Source organism: Grus americana, chromosome 1 (genome assembly GCF_028858705.1).
Source record: "Grus americana isolate bGruAme1 chromosome 1, bGruAme1.mat, whole genome shotgun sequence".
NCBI classification, from domain to species: domain Eukaryota; kingdom Metazoa; phylum Chordata; class Aves; order Gruiformes; family Gruidae; genus Grus; species Grus americana.
In genome coordinates this window covers 59329192-59351800 of record NC_072852.1, presented here as the reverse complement: position 1 = coordinate 59351800, position 22609 = coordinate 59329192, and the positions used below count along the sequence as shown (strand labels likewise).

The 22609-nt window shown below is 44.7% G+C and overlaps 1 protein-coding gene across 12 annotated transcripts in view; it reads right to left on the bottom strand.

The window, feature by feature from the left end:
* The window catches only part of RBFOX2 (RNA binding fox-1 homolog 2), a 174393-nt gene that overhangs the window by 52844 nt on the left and 98940 nt on the right, over positions 1-22609 (bottom strand). For all 12 annotated transcript variants that reach the window (XR_008576112.1, XR_008576118.1, XR_008576120.1 and 9 more), the window contains one exon: positions 9243-9467. Coding sequence is in view for 8 of the 12 variants with exons in the window: in XM_054818483.1 (XP_054674458.1) it covers positions 9243-9467 (225 nt within the window). In the remaining 4 variants the exon portion in view is untranslated. The remainder of the gene's footprint in view (positions 1-9242; positions 9468-22609) is intronic.

Sequence of the window (22609 nt, the reverse complement as noted above, 5' to 3'; positions counted from 1 at the left end):
ATGACGCGCTTTTAAATGTCATTTCATTTCTTTAGATGCCAACCTGACTTCCTCCTTAACCCATCAAGCGAAAAGAAGTTCTGCAAGAAGGCCAGGACCATGTGATTGCTAGAGTCAAAGACTTTTTCAGGCACCTTCAAGAACACACGCAGGCCTTAAAAATAAAGATTTAAGAGCAGGGTTGGGTTTCGGGGTTTTTCTGCTGTTTCGGAACTCCCTCCCCCCGTTTAATACACAATTTGTGTACCAAAGACAAAAGAAATCTCAGGGGAGTTGCCCACACTGACTCCCCAGCCACTGACTGGACTTGCTAAACTGCGCTGCACAACATTCAATATACAACACTTCATGAATATTCGGATAGAAACATCTTTCCACAGATAAACTAAACTGGCAACATTAAGAGAGCTTCTTCTGGCCAGAAATGTCTCTTACAGACATGACCTTGAACTTGCATATTGGTTATAAAGCACTGACAAGAGCAAGCAAACAGTAAGCACTGGGGTCTTGTCACGCTGAGCAAAGCGGTGGCAGCTTTCCATTTTATTTTAGTAGGGCTGCGCAAGCAGCATAAAACATTTTAATCTGGTTAATATAAATTAAGCTGTGATAGGAAGAATGAAAATACTGCCCTGCAAGTATCTCTACTTCCCAGAACCGTGCAAATCTCAGGAGAAGCCTAGCAGGATGAAGCATTTTTATTTGACTAAGACTCATCCATCCCCCCCAACATCAAATCTTCGATAACAACCTCAGAAACTTCCATTTGATTGTATCTGAAAACCTGCCTCCCCCTCTCCAAGTTTCCCCTCTTCTCCTACCCTCACCCCAATGACAAAATGCATCTCCACACATACAGAGAGTGCACCCCAGGGGAAGAATCGATGCAGCTGGCTTGCGATTAAATCACATCATGCTACTTGGTGGTTTTATTTTTATGACTCCATCAGAGTCCTTTGCTCCTCAGGGCAAATCTGTCCAAGAAGGACAAAACACAGAAGTAGCCTATCCATCACCACGGTACACAACACCTGCAAGTGAGTGCTCAAAATAACTCCCAAAATCATCAACGCTCCTGCTAAAAGGGATCTCTACAATCCATTTTGGAGCCCTGTTAGTGCAATTTGACAAATCTCATGTTTTCTATGGCTTTGCATGGAATTGGCAAGTGGGCAAGTGCCCTTGCACACAGGTGGATCCTCAAACACACTAGTGCATCTTCCACAGTGTGAATGAGGAAAGGCACAGATTCTGAACGGTGATGACGTTTGGTCTTCAAATTCAAATATAGGTTGCACAGGACTGGATCTGCCGCTTCCACAGGGGAGGAAGCCAGGAGGTCGTTCGCACTCCTCTCCCATCCATTTGTTCGCAGGCAGAGGGCAGAACTCCTTTCTTACCAAGGGTGCGATGTATCATGTACAGCGGCCTGCTCAAAAACTCACAGCTGTTCCTGCATATGGCAGAGTGCTGCTGCCACACAGGAGTCCTTTTGCAGCACGTGAGATGTGTACAGTAAGATGAAGGCTTCAAAGAAGAAAAACAATAGAAGGAACAGGGGATCTCAGTCCACTCTTACCTTTTTGACTACACTAAGAGTCCTCAAATCCTTTTCAGGCTTTCACATATCCTGATTTTTCAGTAGTTTAACACTAAATACCCTCTCTCTCTGGATGCTGTAGCTCCCTCATTTCTGTTGTCCACGGCCCTAAGCTAAGATTTGAACTTTCAGCCACTATAACATTAGCTGAATACATTTGTCTACTGCCACACATTCAGCTACAACATAAATGAAAGAAATAGTCTCCTCAGATCTTGCTGCTTTTTTTTTTCCTTCCCCTTTTACAGTTATTCCTTGTCTTAATTCATTAGGAAGGAGATGAAAGGAGGGCCTAGAGCCTGTTCTCAGGCAGCATATAATGGAGACTGGCAACAGCGCTACCCTGACCAAGGCAGATGATAAAAGCCTGCATTTCACCGAGCACCCACTCCCCACCCTGGCTCCTTCCCCACACTGAGTTCCAGCTCCTTCCTTCTGGCCTCACATCAACACTCCACAGCGAAGAACCAGCACTCTCCCTTCGCTACACACAGCAATTCAGTTCGAAAGGGAGCTAATACATGTTCCCTAGGTCTCAATGCCTGTCATCAGGCCACACAGAGGCACGCTGCAGAAAAGATCCTGTGCTTGAAAACAGTATTGGATCCACCTTTCCTCAGCAGAGTCTGCATAACATATACTTATGCAGGTGATAATGTCATTCACGCCTGCACACGCAAGCTTTGAGCTCTGCTCAAGGTCACTGAGAAATGCATCAGAGTTCAGGACACGCACAGGATGTGCTTTGCTTTTAACTACTTGCTGCCTGTGCCCCCATGCCAGCTCCTCCCTTACACCTGCCAGCAATAAGGAAACCTAAGCACGAAGGGGCAGCTGCAAAGAGAAGCGTGGATACGTACATGTGCACATATGCACGTAAAAGGGGAGAAGGACACCTGGCAACACGAGGGTGTCCTGAAAGGTTTGGGCGCAGCTCTACAACCATCTTCCCACTTCTCGACTAGACTTTTCTGTCCTAAAGCAGCTGGTGAACAAACAATTGCTGAGGATTTCTGCTCGGTGGGAAGGAGGCAGGGGCTCTATTGCCACCTGAGCTCCAAGTAGATCTCCATCTGCATGGCCAGGCAGAGGGTTACCTCCCCAACAAGCCAGACAAACACCAAAGCAACAGGCCAGCACGGAGACTATTAATACCCAGCACATTCTGTTTCCATCTCCCACTTGCTTCTAGAACTGGAATCGCTTCAGGTCCAAGTTATAGAAAAGCAAAAAACAACCCCCCATCCTCTCCCCCAGGAAGCAGGCAGTCCAAAATGTTGTGAATCATAATGAGGAGGTTGAGAGCCATAAATCACTGCAAAGAAAATATTTACAAAATACAAACTGTAACTAATAACTATATTTAAAAAAGGACTTGGGTGGCTTACAAAATCTGGGAGACAGACTGTGCTCACTCCACTGCTTCTAGACCAGCCTTGGATTTTAAAAAAAAAAAAAAAAAAAAAAATCAAACAACAAAAACCCACAACCAAACCAACCCAAAAGCCCCCAAAAAACAGACAGACAGACCTTGTTTGGATCAAGAGCTTGAGGAACTGTGTGGAGACGACAACTGAAAGCTATGACTAGCAGAAGGCAATCTTCCCACCACAAAGGAGCGCACAGACTATGCAAGAAGATCTCTGCAACTTCTAGTGAAGAATCCGCATCAAAACAGCCAGTCACCCACTAAGGAATAGATACCCACTAAGCAAGTTTGGTGGAAAAACAAGTGAAGAATTAGACACTGGACACAAACCCCCTCTCCTGCCCCACTACATTCTACCAGAGTAAGACTGAGGTCCTACACATCCAAGAGCACAGAAACTTCTGCTGCTTAAATGACACTTGTTTAGCAGACAGAAGACTGCAGGGCTAATAATCACCTTTCAACAGCAGTAAATATCATTTTAGAATTATATCCACATATTTGATTTTTCAGAGATACCAGCAGTGTTATATTAAAAAAAAAAAAAAGGGTTACATTACAGGCACAATGAACAATGTGCCCGAGTACTTTGTATGCAAAAAAATGGAACAAAAAAAACCTGCTAAAGATGTACCACATAACTTCTGCTAGGCTTTTAACTATTTTCAACATAGTCAGATTAATTCAGGGCATATTTTTTCTGATTGTTAGTTACCTGTTTTCCGACATACTGAAGCTTAAGTAATTCTGTTCACTTTCTTCATTAAATACATACCCCACCTGAAGTCAGAACACAAACCTAACATAGGAAAGCACACAGGAAGCTTTGCTACTTATCCTGCACAACGAAGACATCTCTGATGCGTCAGATAATGTTTTTCATATAGTGATGTTTCAAATTACTTTGTTTTTCTGAGCAGTACTTTTTTATAGGATTCTTTGGTGCTTTTTTCTTTCCCTTCTTCAATGAAGTGGTGAAACGAAGCCCCCTAAAAGGCCTGTTCTGCTGATCACAATGTTGAACCCATTTGTGAGCAGTTCCAGCCCATTCCTCACAGAACACAGATGCCCTGACAAGGTGAAGGAGGCAGCATGACTTCCCGAGCTAGTGGTCACCCCTGGACATCTTCGTTGACAGTGGCAGAAGAACAGCCACACGACAGACTAAGAACCATCCAGCCCACTATCTTCTTTCTGACACTGGCCAAATCTGTGGCATCTGTGGAAGAATGTAAGAACAGGGCAAATGTTCGGTGATTTTTCCAGCATAGCCTCCAGCAAACTGAGCCAGCTGATGTCTCAACTTCCAAAGCATCCTATAGACAAGAGTTCCAATGCTAAATTCTTCATTATATGGAAAAAAACAAGAAACAAATCCCTGTTTTTTTCATATGTGGCCCTCTATTTCCTGTGTGCACCCTAGTAAGTGAAAATGGGAAAGTTCTCTATTTTATTTCCCATACCATTCAATATTCTATGTACTTGTCATATGCCTTCATTCCTGTGAGCTCTTGTTGTAAGTGAAGATTTCATTTCTTCTTATAAAGAACCTGCTACATCCCTTTCATCATCACTATTATCCTTCCCTGTACTACCTCTAGATCTGCTATAACCTGTCAGAGATATGCAGAAGTACCACAGCTGTATACTCTAACATAATGATATTTGCTGATTTATTTCCTATTTCTCTTTTGAAATCATTTTTAAATCTGCCTCACTAGACACAAGTCTACAAGTGCTGACAATAATCTGCCTCATACTCAAAATAATAAAATAATCTGCCTCATACTCAAAGCAAATTTCTGATGTTAAATGTCAGAGTTTGCTACCTCAAGACAGCAATTTCCAAGCTAAGGTGGCCAAACTATCAACAGGTAGCTACTTATTTGAAGCTAGTTCTTCCTTGTGTCTACCTGCTCAGCAGTATCAAAAGATAAGCGAGGATATTCATTAAACATATTCTTCACCTGAAATACCTCACATGAGCAATTGCTTTAATTACTAAAGTGATGAAAAATAATTACAGAGGAAAAATTCTGCAATCTCAGACTAGGCAAGAAATACCCAAGGGAAAGTCATCATTTTAAGACCATCCATGTGTTACAAAAGTCAGTTGAGGAACCCTTGGTGCTGTCGGCTCCCTTCTTTCCAAACCCTTGCTAGATTTAAGAAATCAGAAAGTCAATATGCCTTTATGGTATAGCTGATGAGTTAAATATGTTTCAGTATGGCACAGCAAGAAGCCGAGAGACACGATGCTCTGTAATTAAATAATACTTTATATTGGTTCATGACAACATAACACCAAGGCGACAGCACCTGCCATTTTCATGCAAAGTAATTTACATAAACTTATTTCTTCTACTTCTATACCTCCAGCTGCATTCCATAATTTATACAGACACACAAATTCTTCGCTCTGACATTAACAAGAGAAACGAGTTGAATAATCAGCTCACAGTATTAAGTGCATTGCATTTACTATCAAGCAAGCTTTTTTAGTTCAGTGGATGATTAATCTTCCCTCTGCGGGTAGAGTACCAGGAGATGCAGAGAGCTGACAATTGCTCTCGGCTTCTGGCCATGCACTCCATACGCTTACCTTGCAACAACAGCATTTGCTGGATCCCTCCAAGAGCTGCTCTAATTCATTAACCCAGCAAAAGAATTGGACAGCTTTCTGCCAGGTCAGTGAATTAAAGTGGCTCACATAAGGAATGCCAGAGCCAGTAAATAGGAGTGGGAGTTTGCGCTTGGAGCCAGATATCTCCTTTCTGACAGCCGTGAATCTTTAGATCAGCTCAGCTGCCAGAGGTACTGAAGCCTAATTAGCATCTCCACTCGCAGCTCTCTGTGCTGGGTGTCTCTGTTAGGGATAAGCACACTAATGTAAACCAAGAAGGGGGAAGGGGGAAGAAACCAGGCGACCCAGCACCATAAGAAGTGAAATGCAGAGCATCAACGGTTTAAGAGACAGGCTCCAACAGGCAGACCGAGTAGGCCAAATATGGTCTGGTACCTCAGTCTATTTTTAATCCAGGTCTTTCAGCTGTGCTTTGGGACAGTATCAAGAGAAAGGACAGATGCTTGGAGATGAAGACCGGGAGACCCACATGCCAGGCAAGAAACAAAGCCCCACAGATGAGGCTTTATCCTAAAATAAAAAAAGATTCCAAAATATTAAGCTGTTTGTATTACACCACCTATTGTGCCAATTCCTTTTCCATGCCCCTGCTCTGAGAGCTTTGAATGCTTTCCACTACACTCAGACCTCCAGAATCAAGCTCATCCTTAGCTGATGATACCAACCATTCATTCCCTTTCGTTCAGAGCTTTTAGACTGCGTAGGAAGGCATGGACTTTGACTCTCAAAGTTTATTTTACTTAAGTTCACCGCTGATGTTTGACCTCAGGCTTCCAGACCACTGTCTTAAGACACCACCGCTAAGCTCAAATCATTCAATCTGACTTGCCCGCCAGAATCTGCCAAGTTTCTATAAAAAAGTGCTCCCACTCAGTGTGTTAGGGACCCCATTATAGACCCCATTACATTGCTGCATAACATCTTACCAAACAGATGAAACTCCCCTTTCCATGAGGGACCTTTAAGCCACCCCATATTGTCCATTACTTTTGCAGTTTTCCTAAAGTCTACCAGCCCGAAAAGCAGGATAGCCCCTCCACCTGAGCACAGCTTTCGCTATCTTGCTTTGTCCTGCCAACTGGACCAAGTACAGGCTTTGCTCTTAAAAGCAAGGAGAGACGTTATCTGTCTGGCTGAAGGAATTTCTGAAACATCCCATGGGAGCTCAGGCTTCAAGTCAGCAGCTAAAAAATCCACCAGCTGTTCGGTCTGGGGTATCGCCTTCACACACATGACAGCAGCTGCGCTTGTCAGTCGCAATAATGGGTGGGAAGGATCATACATCACCCACAATGACTTTCTGCTCTATTAAAGGTAGCACTGTTGTTTGAGCAAGACAACAAAATGGTGAAAGGAAAAGATGCCTTAAAGCATAGCAGTCTAGTCCACGTGGACTGAACATGTATGTCAAGTAATAACCAGTGTATGTGATGGACAAGATGCTCAGTGTTACCTGTAGCTGTTCAAAGTGAAATAACCAACACATTCTGCTGTATTTTAACGGAATGCTTTAGCTTGAGTAACTACTGAGCCTTCTTCCTTCCCCTAGTTCCTACATCATTAATCAACATACTGAGAAGGAGAAAAGTTACGAGCAATTACATCCCAAGGCAGCCCACAGATTCAAAATAACTTCATACAGAAGGAGTCCTAGACAGAAAGATAAAGGGACTCAGAAGATCCAGGACCCCGTGCATGTGAAAGACTGGCACGCAAAAGGCCCTTGGTTGAGGCGCTTTCCCCCTCCCCCTGGATTTCTTCATGTGCCACCATCTGGGATCATCTGGGTTTGATCAGTCCCAGCCACAGCAGCAGCAGCAATGTGCTCATCTGTGCCCTTACCCTTTTCCAGGTCTGCAAGCCTGACTCCGCACGCTCAGCTCGCGCATCTTTAACCACGTCAAATGGTCAGCCCAGACGCGCCCACCTGTTTCCAACAGCCAGTACAAGCATTACGTGCTATTCAGCCTGTTTCTCGGATAACCCCTGCCAGTCAGGCTCCCTCCGCAGCCTCCTGGCAACACCACTGCCTCCCAGCAGTCTCCCAGCAACGCTCCCTCCCGCACAGATGGGCTCCCAGTCCCTCCTCACAGGCTAGCCAGCCTCCCAGCGCACTGTGGGCTCCTCGGAGCCAGCATTAGTTGATGAAACACAGAGCTCAGCCCTGCAGCGCCACGGAGATGGCTCCTAATATGGAAGAGGAGCAAGAGGGTTGGCAAGAGCTTACATCCAAGGTCAAGGCTTGCATCATTTCCATTAAAAAGAAACACTCTTAAGCTCTGGGCAAGGATGGGAACAGCAAAAATACATAGGGAAAGCCACTGCCCTGTTTTATTCCCCGTTTCCAGCTTTCCCATCCAACTGGCAGTGCTCAAGATAGCTGTTTGCTGGAGACGAGTAGCCCAGATCTTACTGTTGGAATGATATCGGACAATCTGGTACTGAAATGATGACTTGCATTTCTGCACACTGCACCAGCTCTAAGTTTTATTCCCAGCCTGATCTCTTTTCAACTACATTTGTGTTTGCCGAGTAAGGCACCTGAAGTTCCTTTTATGACTATCAATGTGCTTTTACAGGGTTTGTACTCTTTTTCTTCTTCAAGTTGCTGAAGTTGTGGCATTCCCAGGATGAACTCAAAGATATTTTATCAGTCATAACCAGCAGTGTCAACTGTGCAGCCACTGCCCACTGCAGAAGGAGCAGAGGCACATGCCGGGAACCATGCACACTCGAGCTGGCACTATCAGTTCTTCCAATCATTGGCACTGAATTCAGTCAGTACTTACAGGGGGGAAAATAATCTGTACGAGCCAAACACCCAACTACAAGTAAAACTGAAAGCATTAACAGATTAAATCCACCCCCAAGCACCAAAGGTTCTCACTGTAAGGCTCTTTATTAGGAAGTTAAGTCTTAACAAGTGGCTTAAGGGGTGGATAAAGCTTTTCCTGGGATAATCTGCCAGCATGTTGCCCAGTGCCAGTTCCAGGCCATGGGAAGAAGAAAGCAAGAAAATATAAGAAGGTGAAAATCTTTGTTTGGCAAATGGATGCCCAGTAGCTGAGAGGTCCTCTCCTATCTTTGCCCCCTGAAGCTCCCTGCCATCTTCAGAAAGTCAAAGAAAAGTATTTTTCTGTTCTCTAGCTTCCTGAAAACAAAATGACATTGGGATTACACCTACCATGCATGTGCTCACCCTGATCCTTTGTACTGCCAACCTTCCAGAATTTGCCTCCATCACATTCATTTGAACCGTTCGCCAATTAACACAAGGTAATTAACACTTTTGTAAAGGACTGTCTTCGGACAATGCCACCATGGTAAAAACACCATGATCCCAAGTACTACTGCTCTTTGCATATACCTATTTACAAGGGCGATGTGCACAAAGGGAAAGACAGGAGCCTAGTAATAGAAGGTCAGAAGCTATGTTTTGTTTATAGCGCTCTCCTTTTCAAGAGTACTGCTGATTTGCTTCATACTTAAGAAACAGTCAATCTAATCAACGGCTGCTTTTTCCCAAAGCACTGTGCTGCTCTCCTGGCTCTGCACCCTTCTGCACTTACTGCAAGAGATCCGTTCTGCGTGCTGGCCGTGTTCGTGCTCTGCTCTCCATGCGGCTGCGTGCTTCCGTAGAGCGTCAGATTGTGCTCGCTGGTCTGGCCTGCATAGTCCTGAGTGTGTGGCACCCCGTACTCTGTGGGAATCCCGTTCTGTGGGGGTGGCGGAAATGGGATTGTGGTGAATGGCTGCACCATTGCATCAGGAGTTGCTGCTGGCTCCTGGTTACCCTGAAGAAAAGGAAAAGGAGAAAACAGCTTTATACTACACAAGATGGATCAAAACGTCAGCCTGAGAAACGACACACACACACGTGTTCGTGCGACTATCCCACCCACTGCCACTATAATATTGCAGAGTCTTCTATTATATTCTCTACCAAAAAGAGCATGCCTCACTCCTCTGAGCCGTGACACCGTTTTCTTCATCTTTTTTGGGCAACTTTCTCACTACCGGGTAGTATATGGAAAACAAATTATTGGGCTTGCAAATTGCATACCCCTGTAATCTCACACAAGGCTTTACACACAGTAAGGCATTATTTTGGAAGGGGGAAGAGGCACTGAAACATTTGAACAGAGAAGCAAACACAGACAGAAGAACAGGGTTCTTTAATGTCCCTAGAAGTACCATATCTGGATCCATCTGCTCCAGCATGACCCTTGTAGCTATGCTCACAAGCAAGCGTATCGTGTGGTTCAGAGCACACTCTTCTCTGTTGTGTTACAGTGAGAGAAAAGAAATACTCATTTTAAAATTGATCTGTGCAGCAGCCCCCTCCTTTGCTCTGGCAGCACTGAGTACAGAGCGCAGGTGCTCAGGTACCAGTCGCTGGAATATCCCATTTGCTTTGTGCTGGCTGTGAAGAAGACACCAAAGAGCTGTGGGACCTGAGTTGAGAACACAAGCCTGGAGCACACTCACTCCCTCGCCAGTCCTGAGCATCACTACCATCACACAAGGCATTAATTACCCACTCCCCCCTCAGCTTAAGGGTATCCCACAGACCTCTGTGCTAGGACAGCGGACGTTTAGCAGCTTTTAGCACTGCCTTGGATGTAGCTGGCACCAACCAGATGACTCAAACAGACAGATGACCATGCAAATGATATCCCCAAAAGACAGTAAAAATACCTACCCCACCATGCCTGAAAACCACCCGAAGCAAACACAAAAGCATGCAGTCCTGCAGCCACTGCAGGGATCTCACCGAGGGGGGAACAGGGAGCTGCATTCAGCCACCCGGGGCGAAGGAGAACAGCCTTGACATTGAAACCCAACCCTGGGAAGCCCAGGCTGCTGCACCGCTCCTACTGCTTCCACTGCCACAGCAGAAAAAAAAAATCCACAGAAAAGATTGATGATAGGAGGGCTGTTTGATTTATGTATGTGTCAACAGACTAATCCTGATTTTAAATTTTGGCTGCTGTTCCAGCCCTGGGTCCTCCCCCACAAAGCCCAGAGGTGCTCGAGCCTATTCTGACACCAGCATGCTAAAAATCAATGGAGTAAAAGAGAAGCAGACCTTGTCCTGCGGACAGTAAAGGCAGAGTGGGAATTACGAAGCAGCCTTTCAGCAGGGAGCATGCAGGGGCTGACAGACCTCCAGTGAAGCCGGACAAACCTTTCAGTCCCTTTATCAGCCTACCTGCAGCTTTCCCTTCCGGGCGAAGGAAACAATGATAAATGCAGCACACCTCCAGCCAGCACCGGGTCATTCAGACACTGGCTGAATCCCAAATTTGCTCTGACATTAGTCTATCTGGTCTGCCTCCCCTGGGGGCCACGTGGCCACGCGCTCCCGCGGCTGGGGAGAAGGAGAGGGAAGGGCATTCAATACCGCTTAGTGGAGCTGAACTGCAGCCTTGGCCCGTGCCGAACGATGAATGGTTTCATTAACTAAAGTCCAGCCGCTGCAAAGCCTTGCTGCCTGCGGAAACACAAAACTCCGCAGCCTTATCTGAGAACGAAAAATTCAGGCAAGCATGCCAGCCACGGCCAGTGCTCAGTTCCTTGCACGCACTCCCCCGAGTCATTGCAGCCCTGTGTCGCGTGCTAGCAGCTCTGCGGAGGTTTTTCACACAACAAGCACGTTTTCTGAAAGCAGGACAGGGTTTTTTTCCACCCCCCTTGAAAGGAGGGCAGCTGCACCAGCCCTCCACTTCTCCTCACTCCTTTGCCATTCTCAGCTTCAAAGCAGGGAGCTTCTGACTCAACCTAAACCATCATCAAGATCTGCAGGGCAAGTTTCACAAACGGGGAGGAGGAGAGGCTGAATGATGGCTATCCCATTGCAAACCAGGTATCAGCAACCCCATCGCTCGCCTACTTGCAGTATTTATCCCGTCACGACAGCTTCACTCCGTCTGGGATAATGCCTCTTTTGCTAACAATATTTCATTATATCCAATTGTCTGTATGCTTCCATACAGCCCATGCTGCCTGCCCATTACTTCTGTTTAAAATAGGAGTTAAATATGAAACTGACTTATTTTTTTTTAGAATTTTAAACATTGGTAGGGTAACCCCAGGAAAGATGCAGTAGCAGAAACAATTTCCAATTTTATTAGAACAACCTAGATTTACAAGCCGGTAGTACCCTGGATAGGAGGAAGAGAATGCTAATTAGTCGCAAACAAAACCTATTCTGCCGTCCTCTCAACGGTGCAGGGCTGCTCCCCAAAGGACATACTCCAGCGTTTTGTTTAATCTCACTCTTAGACTACTTAAAATGCCAGTCCATAAATCTTGTATAATCTTACTTTCAATGTTTTTACCCCTCAGTTAATACTGTCCCTTCCAGTTAAAACACATTTCAACCTTTTAAATATTTTCTCTCCCTTCTTCAATTATCTACAAACGTTTGAAGGACGAAAAGTGCTCTCTCTCTTCTGATGCTTGTGGTGTTTTGATAATACATATTTAGTTTGAGCTTAATCACACCTCGCAAGCCAAAATATCCTGGTAACTTTATTTATTACTTCTCTCTGACCTTCCTAAGATTTTCAAATAAGGGATTTCTGGTGCAAAATGAAATGGTTTTAATACCATTGTCACATCCCCCCCCTTTTTCCCCCCCTAATTGCACTAACATGCAAAAATGCTATCTTTTATTACAAATGTATCCTTAATTTAATGTCTCAGGTTACCTGTAGATCTATCACCATTATGCCTGTCCAGGTTTCATCATCCCATGGAGTATCTGTATCTCAAATTATTTTTCTCTCGATACGATTATGTACACATTTCCCATCTGATTTTTTTGTAATTTTAATTTCCTTTGATGCCTTAGAATTACTTTTATTCTGCTTCCTCTAGTGTCTACAGAAAAAGACTCCCGATGAGATCTCTGCAGGTTTCACGACATACTGATATCCTCCAAACCCAGAGGAGATGCTACCTCTTCTGTTAATTCTACCAAATTTCAACATTTACACAACACTTCATATTTTCAAGAACTAACACAGAAGAAAAAAAAAATCCCATTTATCTTCCAACATAGAACCTGAACTCCTTTCACTACTTCTAACCCACCAGGGACAATCCTGCAATCAGAGGCACTGCTTTTCCCACTTCTCAGGAGGTACAAAGAACATGGAGAAACCCCCAAACTTCCTGGTGAAGGTATAAACGTAGGAGACTCAGCTGAAAGTATTTTGTCTACCCAGCCTTGACAACATACCTCACTGCATTGCCAATCCTGCCAGTTTTAGCTCATGAAATTCTCTTAAACATTGACTCAAATGCAACAACAGACCGAGATGAATATGTCCAAGAGTAGCCACCATCCCCAAACACACGGAAGGATGCCATCACAGCACTAGGAAAGCCTGGCTGCAGCTCACCACCAAAACTATTGCTGTCTTCAACTTGTCTGTGATGGCATGAAACAAATCTTAACTAATGTTCAGGAGCAGACAGACACTTCTCTCGGCCACAATGCAAGGTGGCTGGCAGCCTCCAGGAGGGGAGCTTGAGGGACATTTGGCTGCTGGAATAGTTTCAGCAGTTCCAGCTTAACAGACTATCTCCATGAGTTTGTGCTGCCATGCGTTGACCCATGCTAGCTGTCATCCCATGCTCACCAAACTGGGAAAAGCTGTTCAGCGCAACTGGAACTCAGTGTAATTAACGCACACTCCTTAAAAAAAGGAAAAAACTTCAGTGCAATATACGGTAACCTATAGTTCAAAGAAAACCAGCAATTCTTATGTTTTCATTCTGTTGCTCTGCTCCCACAGAAATCACTCATCCACATCAGGTAGGAATTCAAAGCAGCTTCCCTCTTGCAAAATGTTGACATCTGATTCATAAGCACCCAAGCCCTCAGTGCACAAGGAGGATATGGGATATCCATCTGGGCTCCCCCTTCAGGCCTCTGTGCTGAACTCTACAAAGGTCCAGCCGCATCCTTGCAGGTGCAAACCTCCTTCCTTAGGTCAGGGTTTTGCCTACACAGCTCAGTACAAACCCATCCCACATTTTGTTTAAAAAACAAATTAGCTAAACCAGTGAAAAATCCCCAATTGGGACACGTTTCTAAGAGTTTACACAGCTTTAACTTAATTAACAAACTTTGTAGCTCCAAGCTAAGCAGAGAAACGGTAAGTAACTGCACATAGTGGTATCTTGCAGAAGGGTGGGAGCTGGGGGCCACATCTCAACAAGGAGCAACGTGGTTCAGCAAATGCGAGGTAGGATGAATTCTTTCAGCAGACAGCAGGTGGTGATCCAAGATCACGGCACTGAAGCACCAAGAGCAAACACCAGAAATGCGCACAAAGGCCTCCTACTTCTATAAAACTGTCAAAGATCAGCCTATTTTGTGAAGGGCTGGTTTTGTTTTGCTCATTAGAGAAACGGGTGTAATTACAGGGATATGAAAGGAGCCTTATAGCAATGCAGCTCCAGATCTCTTCTGTATTTGTATGCCACAATATGCATAGATATTAAAGCGTAACCAAACAAAAATTAAAATCCTAGTAAAGCTGAACTGGTACAATTTCTGTATAGACATTTCCATACAAATTGCCAGGAAGTAAATGGTCTGTGCTGTCCATAACCTTACTGCGAGTCATAAGCATCAGAGAAAGGTGCAGAGAAATGCTACAGCACGTAAACATCAAAGAATCTCTTAAATATGCCTTTCAACTCTGGTAACCCCCAAATCATTGGGATAGATATAAGTATACGCCTATTAACGGCATGAGGTTTCTAATAGGTATGCCTTTGCTGAACTCATTTTATGAAACCTTGAAGCAACTGACTTGCAGTTAACGGAAGGCAATTAACCTGTTTGTGAAGACCAGTGTGTTCCAGGCTACAACTATTTGCTCTCTGTGCTAACCCAATCCCTTTAGTAAACATCAAAAAATGTTTGTAGCTCGCATCTGAAGATCCTGGCGCAGCCATTCAACCTGGAGCCACTGCCCGCCCTCAGCTCTCCGCATGAAAGGGATCCTTGTCAGCGAGCGGGATGCGGGGACTGCGCCGTCCCCTCCTCCAACCTAGGTCACAGCCTTCTGTCCAGGAAGCAAATGTGACACACGGCTCCCACAGAAGAGGCCAGGCACTGCTCCTGTCACACAATCCTGCTGCCACAGGAGCAAGAGAACAATAAAGAACATGGGCTGGAACACAAGTTAAGGTTGCTGTAGCAGGCTCCCCTTCCCAGCCCCTTCTGACACAACCTTCTCTCCCAGGAGCCCTGGTGGGACTCACGCTCCAGAGGGGCTCTGGATGGACAACATTGCCATCCCACCTCCAGCTATGCACATATCCCAAGGGAAAAAACCAAAACCGACTCACTTTTTATTGTCAGGTTAATTTTGTTCCCAGTTAAGAGTGCTGAAACAGCTTGGCAAAGAGTTGGAAGAGTGTGGGGGCCAGAAAGGAGAGGAAGTGGAGAAGCCGAGGAGGGAAGGACCATGGGCACCAGCACTTGGATGAGCTCAGGCTGCAGGGGAGCTGCAGTCTCTGGCATACATTAACCCTCTCCCCAGACAATCCCAAAATTTGCCTGCTGATGATAACAAAGGTACCAGCAAGCAATTTCTTTGCAAATGGCAACAGATATAAAGCAGCGTGAGGGACACTGCAAGACCCGCCAGGAACTCGAGCATTATCTCCTCCAGAAAACCACAGGCTGGGGCATTACACCAGAGATAAACCCCAACCTGCACTGTCAGCTCTCACAGCACATGAAACCTAAGCCTTGATTTTCAAAATTGTGCTTTTGCTCTTTAGGGTCATGAAGGTACTCGAATACAAGCCAAAGTGATGTATCAGATGATGAAGCAATGGCTTTCCAACTCCCCAGTCATGCCACAACAGTGACCATGTGAACCCTGCAGGTGCTCACGAACATCATACAAGCTCTTTACCTCAAAATGCAGTAATAACGCTTTCTACATCGTGGTTATTTCATTACTAATGAATTTCTGAATGGGAAGAGTAGGTAAAAAGCCTATGAAAAGGAAGTTTAGAGGTACAAAGGATATAACTATTTTCTCATATTCTTCACACAACTCTTTTCCTGGATACAGAGGGGTGCATGACCCTAACCTGAAACCAACAACCCGCACTACAAAGGCATTTCTGTTACTCCAGAGAGGGAGACTGGCGTGTCTGTCTGGTGACCCAGACTGATAAAATCAACACTTTTTCTTGATGTGGGTTGATCATAAAAGCATCTTGAAGAGGATCACAATAATAAGGGGGTTGTATTTCATCTGCACATCTGCAGCTTGATCTTTACTTGATCAATGACATATTGGGATAACAGAAAAGGATGTTGGATTTTGATTCTACTACCACAGACACCAGAGCAGTTCCTCCTGAATCCTCCAAAAAGCAGTGCTCTACCTATAGGTAGTTTGGTGGAGTTTTATGTTAGTTTTGTTAAAACGGAGGGAAGTTTATACGTTTATACATAAATTCTTTCTTTGAATTTAGATCGGATGCAATCATTTTAGGAAACACTTTTTACATTGGATTAACTTAAGCCTAAATAAAATAATCTTCCACTGCGGGGGGGGCGGCGGGGGGGGGGAGATGCCTGCACTCAAGCTCACACCTAGCTAACCATTTAAAGGCATGTTTTCTTCAACTTCCTGGTGCAAGCTTGCACTAGACTATCTAATCTCACCCTTCCTTCTCCTAGATATGTAAAGTAAGGGAAGAACAAGTTATCTTCCAATATACACTCTATCATTCCAGGCCACCAAAAACTGTTCTGTAAAATAAAACAGCTGGCTTTTTTTTTTTTTTTAATGCATTTAGGAACTTCGCAGAGAAGAAGTTCAAGCCTCTCTTTTGTAGGAAAGGATGAAAGAAAATTACAGTCTTATCTTACTTTTATACACAGGAAGCACTCACTCATCCCCATGCTGTCATTATTTCCAGTAGTGGTCAACTTTTGCTCTATCCCAATGCACAAACACAGGCTCTTGGTGCTGAACGCATACACGCTTAATTAAGAAGCCCCGGGCAACCTGCAAAAAGGTTTCCTGTTGGATATAGCCAAAGCTTTAGAGTTACACAACATTAATAAGGCCCAGAGACTTACCAGCCCCTACTTACCAGCCTGAAACATACCTTTCAGATTTTAAAAAAGCACTGATTTTCTGCTCCTGAAATCTACATTATCCCCTGTTCCAGAAAAAAAATGTTAAATGTTACTGGCACAAAGGCATCCCAACAAACGCTTTCAATCAATTCACGCTCTCTGGGGTTGATTAGAAAGAGAGAATTGTGCTTCAAGAGACGACATCGAGGTCTCAACATCTGTTTCCATTCCATATTAGGAATGAAACTACCTCTGAGAATTATTGGGGAGAAGGGGGTGGGGGTGTGGAACAAAGGAAAAAGTCACCAGGATGGATACGTCCTCAGCAGCAAAGCCAGCGAGTAAGAGAAAGGCTCAGGCTCAATTTTTTGTTCCAGATCAGTCCTTTAGCACCTACCCTGGCTGTGCTCTTCCCACCTCTGCAATATTCCAAGTTAATATTTTCCACTTCACATTCATAGTCAAACGTTCTTGGGGAAAAAAAGATTTCCATAAGACAACTAGCTTTCAATAAATCAGTATGAAAATAAAGTCTCAAAATATTACAAATCTAGTCATACACTAATCCAGCGGGCACCCAGAGCAGCAGAAACATCTCCCACACAACCGAGATTACTGTTGGGCGAAGAGGGTTAAGTTTCTTCTGTTGGACCAGAATTCAAATGAATCATAGCTAAGGAACAGTGTGCTGCAGATGTGTCATGTATGTTTAATCCAAGCTAACTGCGACTACCTTTTCAGCGTTATTAGCAAACCGATGACACTCACAGTTGCATGATTGCAGATCCTCATGCAGGGAAGCAGCAGGAACCAGAGGCTGGTAGTGGGGAATGAGTGTGGTAACTGCTCTTTCAGGAGTGGTCCATGGTTGCATCAGGGCACATGACTCTAAGATGGGACAGAGGACCTGCCTGTGTTGGTTTTCTGCCTTACTCCTAGCTGCTAACCAGTGGTTCCTTGTGCTGCTCAGTAAAAGAAGGGCTGCAGAACATGGAAATGTAACAGGGTCCCACGGTAACTCGACCACGCTGTCAGGGTAGTGTCACAGCTACTGTCATCTCAGCTAATTCTGCAATCAGATGGCTCACTTCAGATGGCTTTGTTTCAAGGAAGATGGTAGCTTTCCAGGTGATGTCATATTTTTAAAAACTAGTATCTGCTTCTCCAACCCCAATCAGGTACCTGAGCTGGACTGATAAGCAATTTTTCATCCCACATCTCTGCTCTGCGAATAGACTATCGCTCTGTATCTGCAAGCACATCACCAAATCTCAGTGAGTGTGGAGAGTTACTCCTGCAAGCTCAAGAATTCAAAGGGCTTTCCTGAATGTTTAAATCCTCATGAAGCTCATTCAGCCCCTTAGAAAGATTTTTATCTACTTTAGTCACAGGAATTTTTCAAAGCCCTTACTATGTGACACAGCTATCTGTAATAGACTCTTCCAGATCTCTCTATATATCCTTCCTTTTCTAGGAAGGATTTTGAAGATCATTTTTGACATCAGGCTTCCCTGTCCCCCTCTCCTTTGCTGTGAGGGGAATGAGCTGAAAGCAGTACTGAGCTGTGCGGAGGTGCTGCTCGGAGCTGACTTGGCTCCCAGAGGATGGATAAACCTCAAAGCCCTGTCTGGCAGCTTCACTTACACAGCACTTACACAGGCCCCTTCAATTCCACCGATTTCAGTGGCCAGCAGGAAAGTCCTCCCGCCTGCCTGTGCTAATTCCAGCACCTCACAGGGAAAAGCGGCCCTGCCTCCGCTGCCAGTGCAGGAGGAGGAAGGGAGAAAGTGCGGGGAAGGGGAGAGCACATCTGGAATCAATTGGAGAGCCCTGAATGCCTCAGAAAGAACTGCAGAGCTGGCAGAAACCATAGCAAGGAGCTGTGCGTTCGGACGTGACTATGGAGCAAAGGTGGGGGACGAGACATATACAGCATACTTAAACACAAAACCAGAGCTCTTGGGGCTCTTTTTTTTTTTTTTTAAATGCAAGCAGCTAAACATCTCAGCCTTGTCACATTTTCATTGCCACTGGCCTATCATGGGTACAGTCAGAATTCAGTACAGAAAACAGGGGATGAGATGCGCACAGCCCTAGCCGAGGCAAATGGGACTCATCTGTGACTCGAGTGCCAGGGCTCAGTAACACAGCAACAATATTATATCAAGCTGCTCTTGGGGTGTGGGGCAGAGGAAATCTGTGACTGACTTGGCACATGCTCAAGAACAGAAATTTGATGGTTTAAAAATGCAGATTTCCTCCCACAGTTACTTTCTATTCCAGCAATGCGTTCTCCTATCTCCTGCTACTCGTGTTCCAAGAGGAGTTTTCCATTGTCAAGGAGGCCTCCACTATGCATCCTGGAAAGCAGAGGTTCTGAAAAGGAGAGGAGGGTCATGGAGAAGCAACTCGCCCGTGCAGCAACCTGGTACAAAAAGTGACTACAGTTATTCGGATATATTACCAACAGGTAGGGCACAGGAAGCATTGCTACTTTGGTACGTGGCCTCAGACAGATGAAAAATATGCTTCCACATATGACTTTTTAAAAGGGAATTAAAAAGTCAAAAAGGGACACAAGAGAACTACAAAAATGATCACAAGATTGGAAAAAGCCACATGGCTGTACACTGAAAAACCTGAGAAGCCCCATCTATTTTGCTTATAATTTAAAAAAAAAAAAGAATTAAGTGGCAACTGATTATTTTGTGAAAGTATATTAATGGTGGGGGAAAAAAAAAAGTAGGCACTAATAATATTTAATCTAATGAACAAAGGCATCAAGAAAGCCAATAGCCAGAAGCTGAGTCTGATAAATTCAGCTCTGGTAAAAGACACCATTTTATTTTGTTTATTGATTTCTAAATGACAGTCATTAAGTCAGCTAGTGAGAAGGACTCAGTCCTTTCCATCTCTTCATGCTGAAGACATTATGTCATTCAAAACAGAGGTACCTGAGTGAGACATAATGGCCTATAATGCACACACGGCCAGAAGAGATGATCTAAAGCCAGATCTATAGGACAACATTCTGGAAAGCTAAGAAGGGCTGGTGGAAGTCGATGCACATAAATTAAAGCAGATTAAACTAAGCAGCAGACACATTTATAAGTAAAATGACTTCACCTTATGGAGAGGAACAAGCTATCGAAAAGCATAGGTACAGTTTCGCATACGACCTAATATGATAAACTACCAGCTGACCTCAGAAGCAGTGGCTCCACTTCCCTCCCTGGCTGTTGTGAGATCTAGTCACGCCACAGCCATAGCCAGAAAATTAATCCAAACAATAGTCATCTGTTTGGTCATAAACTGAACTGTCTCGCTTTATATCTGCCTAAGCATGATGCCCAAAGCGTTGAGGAGGCTGAACATATGGCCAGGGCAGAGAGATGAGGGGGACTATTCTTCTCACAGCAGCCCATAGTTACGCTACATTAAGCGCAACTTGAAAATGCACCTGAAAGCCACTTCATCCCAGAACAAGAGGTTACAGGGACATTTAGCATATGTTATTGCCACTACCTGCTTTGCTTATGCTTAACTTTTAGAGCGTCCCCATGTAAGCCAGCATAAAGGTGGTTTACACACAGTGAATTTGTCAGGTATCTCAGGAAAGATTTCCCCTTTGTTATTAAATCCTTTTAAAGCCTCTTTCCCCCAGGCCTTCCAGCTAACGTATGTTTACCAAATTCCTGCAGTAACCACAAGCCAGCAGAGACTTCTCCCTTACAGAGGCCACCTGCACGGCTCAAAGGTGAAGCTCGAGGTCAGCAGTGCATCTGACCACCTTTCAGATGGCTTCTCCTGGGCTGGGTGTCGTTAAGGCAGGTCCTGCAGCCCCTGTGCTCAGCAGCATCTTTGGAAGCATGCTGCTTTCCCTTGTCACCACCGCATCAACACCTTGGTCACAGAAAATACACATGGATTTAACAACAGCGATATACCAAATATTCACATTAAACTATTTCATATTAGTGGTAGTCCCACTTTTAAACTGAAGCTAAATCGATAAACCTTAAAAGCTAAACTGATATCAGAGCATCTCATTTCGGTGGCACGCCTGTCAGCATCTGCAGCTCCATTAATATGTTACTGCATGAGCTCCTGTGAAATTTACCCCTCCATAATTCCCAGCAGACCTCCACCTTTCACAGCCAAGTGCATTAAAGGTCCTTTTTTCCCCCTCCTCGCTCTGTTTGTCTGCTCACACCTACAGAAAGACAAGAGAACAGGCTACACAAAACTTAAACCCTTTCAGCCAGTCGGTCTCCCCTTCTGTACATCCCCTTTCACACACAGTGTCAGGCTAAACAAAGCCACTCGCTCCAGGATACAGGCCTGGAAAAAAAAAAAAGCATTAGCATCTGGCAACCAAGAGCAGCACCCCGGCATATGAGCCTGAGAGCAAACACGAGTCTCTGGCACGAAGAGGAAACACCGAGACGTACGCCTGACTGCTCCCGTCAATCTTGCAGTGGGGGAATGCCCGATTATTTTTTTTTTTTAAATATATTTTTATCATATTAGTGAAAGGAAATGCCAGGGACTGCTGCAGCCCCTGTCCCTTGAGGCTCTGCTGCTGCCATCAGGCTGCGCTGCCTTTGCAGCAATGAATATTTAAACAGGGCAATAAATATTTCAGAGCACATTCATCCTGATGAGAAGTCTACTAGAATAAGAGGGACAAGACAACCACGCAGGGCCGGGGCCGCTCCCTGTTCTGCCCCTCCGGCTCCCGCACCGCCTGCCCTCCCTCAGCCCTCCTTCCCTCCTTCCCTCCAGCGGCACCTAAGAGCCTCAAATATTCATGAGCACAGCTCCGGTTACTTTCCAAACAAGCAAAAACACCGTGAAAAAGTAAAAAGGTGCTCTGCTCTCCAGAGAGGTGCAGAACACAGCTACCGCTTTCACCTCTTCTGGGGCCTTTAGCTTTGGGGTTTAGCGCTCACACTCAGGGAGAAAATAATCTGCTTTAAGACCCCATGGGGTCTTAAACCTTTTAATATCGCACCTTGAAAGAGCAGAAAACCAAGACCACCAAACCCAAAAGCTCAAGGACAGAAGTGTGAAAGCCTGTCTTCTCTTCCCCACAACTCCCTCCCTTAATTTCAGCGGTGCATTCATACTCGGGTGTTTCTTGGTTGCTAGCAGCTCCACTGGGCTCTCTGTGGGATGCTAACAGATGTACACAACTTGGCCATCACTGGCACAAATAAAATCAGCTAGAAAACAGGTTTAGGACATAACAGAAAATGCATTCATTTACTCAGCTGTCATCTGCATGTCATTAATGTACTGGGGGCTATTTTGACTTTCATAGTGCTAAAAGCTTGGATTTTTAACTAAGACCTTAACTATGCACTCACCTGTAAAGAGACTTTTTTTTTTAAAGACAATTTCAGAGGGTAACTAAAATTTTGCAGTAAATTTTGAAGGAGATCAAAATCATTTAAGACACTTGTTCAGGATCAAATTTATAGGGCCATAAAACCCATGGCCATGCTCAAAAATGGACTTTCATACCAGCTTCCACTGCATATCTCACTAGATTCAAAAGACGCAAGATATTTGCTGGTCACACAACACGTGGAGAAGCCTTCAGAAAACAGTTAAGCCTACTCTTAGTGAAAGGAAGCCAAAAAGACACCCTCACAAAGAGCAGCCAACAGCCAAAGGGTTATCCTACATGACGGACACAAGCTAGCCTGCCCTGGCTAACTGAGCTGCACCAGGGCATCTCCTTTCCAGGTAAAGGCTGTAATTAGTAGCATATAAAAAGAGAGGCATCTCTGCCTTTCCTGA